This window comes from Marmota marmota, unplaced genomic scaffold (assembly GCF_001458135.2).
Source record: "Marmota marmota marmota unplaced genomic scaffold, marMar, whole genome shotgun sequence".
NCBI classification, from domain to species: Eukaryota; Metazoa; Chordata; class Mammalia; order Rodentia; family Sciuridae; genus Marmota; species Marmota marmota.
Window position 1 is genome coordinate 37429406 of NW_026000093.1, and position 3323 is coordinate 37432728.

Sequence of the window (3323 nt, forward strand, 5' to 3'; positions counted from 1 at the left end):
TGGAGTTTTGGGCACTTTATTTAATAAATTTAGGACATGGAGTACTTGGGACTTAAATCTCTGCTATACACCATTGAGACATCCCTGTTAGCATGAAGTAAATGCTTGTTAGGAAATCTGTTTCCACAGCTTCCCTTTAAAGTTCTCAATTATCTTCTCCTTTTTACATTAGGATTATATCTGCAAAACAAGAAATGGTGTTCATTTAGATAAGTGATCCCATTTTCTTTTGCCTTTAAAGTTAAAGGGATTTCCAACTACAGCCACACTTTTGACAAATTAGATGAAAAGGGTAATTTTTGTCCTCCGAATCAGAAAACAAACACATTTTTATTTGTTTTTTTCTCTTGATATTGCTTTGATGAATATTTAGTAAAAGACAAGTATCACCAATAACAAAAAATTGTGTAAAGCATTACAATAATTAAGGAAATATTAAAAATCTAGTATAGCATCAAAATAGGTCCCACATCTGCCTTTCCTCAAATTAAAGTGCATCATTCACACAAAAGAGCATAATTAACCTAAATATAATTACTTTTTTTTTTTTAACAAAGTTTTCTCCTATAGCCATTAAGTAAATACACCTGGGAAACCAGATAGTCTCATTTGATTACTTATGAAAAATCAGTATTGTTTGTCAACATTTTTATCAGCCATTTATAATGTCAAATGTGAAATTAGAGAATCATAAAATTGGCTGCAAAATACTTAAAAATATAGTATTTAAGTAAGTTTGGGAAAATGTTACTCTCTGTTAGCCAGCAGGTACCATCTATATAGTATTTTATTAGTTATTGAGAGGCAATTATTATAAGGTTTGTTGGGCCTCCACAAATGGTGAAAATGTGTTAAATCAGATTATATTATAATCACCCATTTTACCTCTCCTAAAGCCTCTCACAAAAACTTGCTTTGAAATCTTAATCCAGCCTATGGCCATATCACCCTGAACTCAAATGATCTCCTCTGAAATCCTAATCCAGTCTTTGTTTTTATTTATGTGCCAATTAAAACTAAACATGTGGTTTGGCATTTACTTCTAAATTCAAACCCATTCATTCATAATTCCTTTCAGAGCTTAAGCAAGTCACAAATTCACCCAGTAGAAACTTCATTTTGCCTAAATGCCCCATACAATTTTTTTCTGTATCTTATTATATAACTTAATCAACCCCAAACCTTGATGGTATATCCAGTAAACATAATTAAGAGATGAAAATAATAAAAAGAAATATATATGTAAAATAATATTCTTTAGGTGAGGGACTAAGAAGAAACAGATTTTTAACCTCTGTGAGCAAAACTAATTTTTTATACACATCTCTCAAAGGTATAAAAGAAAGGTGAATCAATAATTTACCTAAAGAGATCATCAGCCAGAGAGTCTTCTTTTGCTTGTTGTTTTTGTACCTGTCAAAGTTAACAGAATTTCAAACATTTGCTTAGTAGTGAACTTAATGAATTATTATATTTACAGGTTTTTAAATTTTTTTTTTAGTTATACATGGACACAATATCTTTATTTTGTTTATTTATTTTTATGTGGTGCTGAGGATCAATCCCAGTGCCTCACATGTGCCAGGCAAGAGCTATGCCACTGAGCCACAACCCTAGCTCTGTTAACAGGTTTTGGTAAGCTGTCTTTATGATTTCCACATCTGAGATATTATAAATCTTGCCTCTTCAACATCTCTCCCATTCAACAGTTCCTATTTTCACTTCATGCTAAGATTATTATTGCAAAATTGCTAATTAAACAACTTTCTCCAGCCAACTGCTCTGAAAGGCAACCAACATAGATTGCTAGCTTGCTGAACTTTTAAATGTTCATTCCAGCAGAATTCTTTTACTTAATGAAAATTCAGTGCTCTGGGATGGAAGTGGAGAATATTTTGCTAAGTGAAATGAGCCAATCCCAAAGAACCAAAGGCTGAATGTTTTCTCTGATATGCAGATGGTAATTCACAATAAGGGGCGGTGGAATTTTGGACTAGACAGAGAGGAGTGAAGGGAGGGGAGGGGGCATGGGGATAGGGAATGACAGTAGAATGAATCAGATATTATTATCCTATGGGCCTATATGGTTATATGACCTGTATAACATTATGTACAACCAGACAAATGAGAAGTTATACTCCACTTATGTATGAAGTGTTAAAAGACATTCTACTGTCATGTATAACTAATTATAACAAATTTAAAAAATATTTTTAAAAAGGGTGGTGGTGGCTGGTGATGTGGCTCAGTGGTATTCCTGTGTTCAATCCCTACCTAATCCTGTGAGAAGGGAAAAAAGTAGTAGTGGGGCAAACTTAGGGAAGTAAGATACAATATGATATTTATGTATATATGAAGTAGACACACAGCAGAAGAAAACTTGCTTTACAGAGTAAATCCTCCCCAGGTGCTTTCGCTCTAGCAAAAAAAGAAAATCAATGGTATAAATGCTAGAACACAGAAGCACCTCTAATTCCTAATGAAATTCTCCCAATTCCTCCCCCATGCCCAAACCAACCAACCAAACAAAACCCAACTGCAGTAATGAATTGAGTACAATCCTACACCACGTACTAAAAAATACAGCTATGTAAAGAACCAAAAGATTTTCATGCACCTCATTACCAGTGCTGTCCCAACCTATTAAAAAGGGCTATAGAACTGGCCATACCTGAAAATTCTTGCCAAGGTACCAAATTTGGGGAAAAGGTAGCCTGAGAAGGGAAAACACTGCTGGCAGTCTGTTAGAAAGGGTCTACTGTCACAGGAGGTGAAGAAGTAGAACAGATAATGATCAAAGGCATAAGTTCCAGGATTCTTGATAAGTGAGATGACCAACCTAAAACGCTTGGTTATTCTCTTTTGGGATAGAATGCACTCCCAATACAGGCTATTTAATTCAAATCTCAGAAGAGAGCTAGCCTAGCTTTTCAATAAAAGCAGCACACAACTCCGGTTGAGTCCTTCCTTTTTCTGACTCAGTGTTTCCAGGTAACAGAAACTATGTGGGACATGCAATGTGCTTTTGATTATTTCACTGATAGGCACCAGGGCAATTCTGTTGGCTAAGGGTATGCTAGGAGGGTTATGAATAATTTTGATTACACTCAATTTTTGCCTTACCCACTGGCTTTAGAATGTAATACCCAAATAAAACCGTACAAGATGCTTTGCTTAGCAAAGAGAATGTCTGTTTAAAACATTTGATTTTGAACAACTAAAGATGAAAGAAAATAATAAAGCTACTTCACATAATAAAGAGAACCAAAAAAAAAAAAAAAATAGAGTGATAGTGGAACAGAAAAATGCAAATGAGTAACGAT

At 34.2% G+C, this 3323-nt stretch overlaps 1 protein-coding gene across 5 annotated transcripts in view; it reads right to left on the minus strand.

The window, feature by feature from the left end:
• Nbn (nibrin) overlaps window positions 1–3323 on the minus strand; it is a 33482-nt gene continuing 30159 nt past the window's right edge. For all 5 annotated transcript variants that reach the window (XM_015485944.2, XM_015485945.2, XM_015485947.2 and 2 more), the window contains 2 exons: window positions 1364–1413; window positions 1–180 (listed from right to left, as the gene is read on the minus strand). In XM_015485944.2, coding sequence (XP_015341430.1) covers window positions 150–180; window positions 1364–1413 — 81 coding nt within the window. In that variant the 3' untranslated portion in view covers window positions 1–149. The remainder of the gene's footprint in view (window positions 181–1363; window positions 1414–3323) is intronic.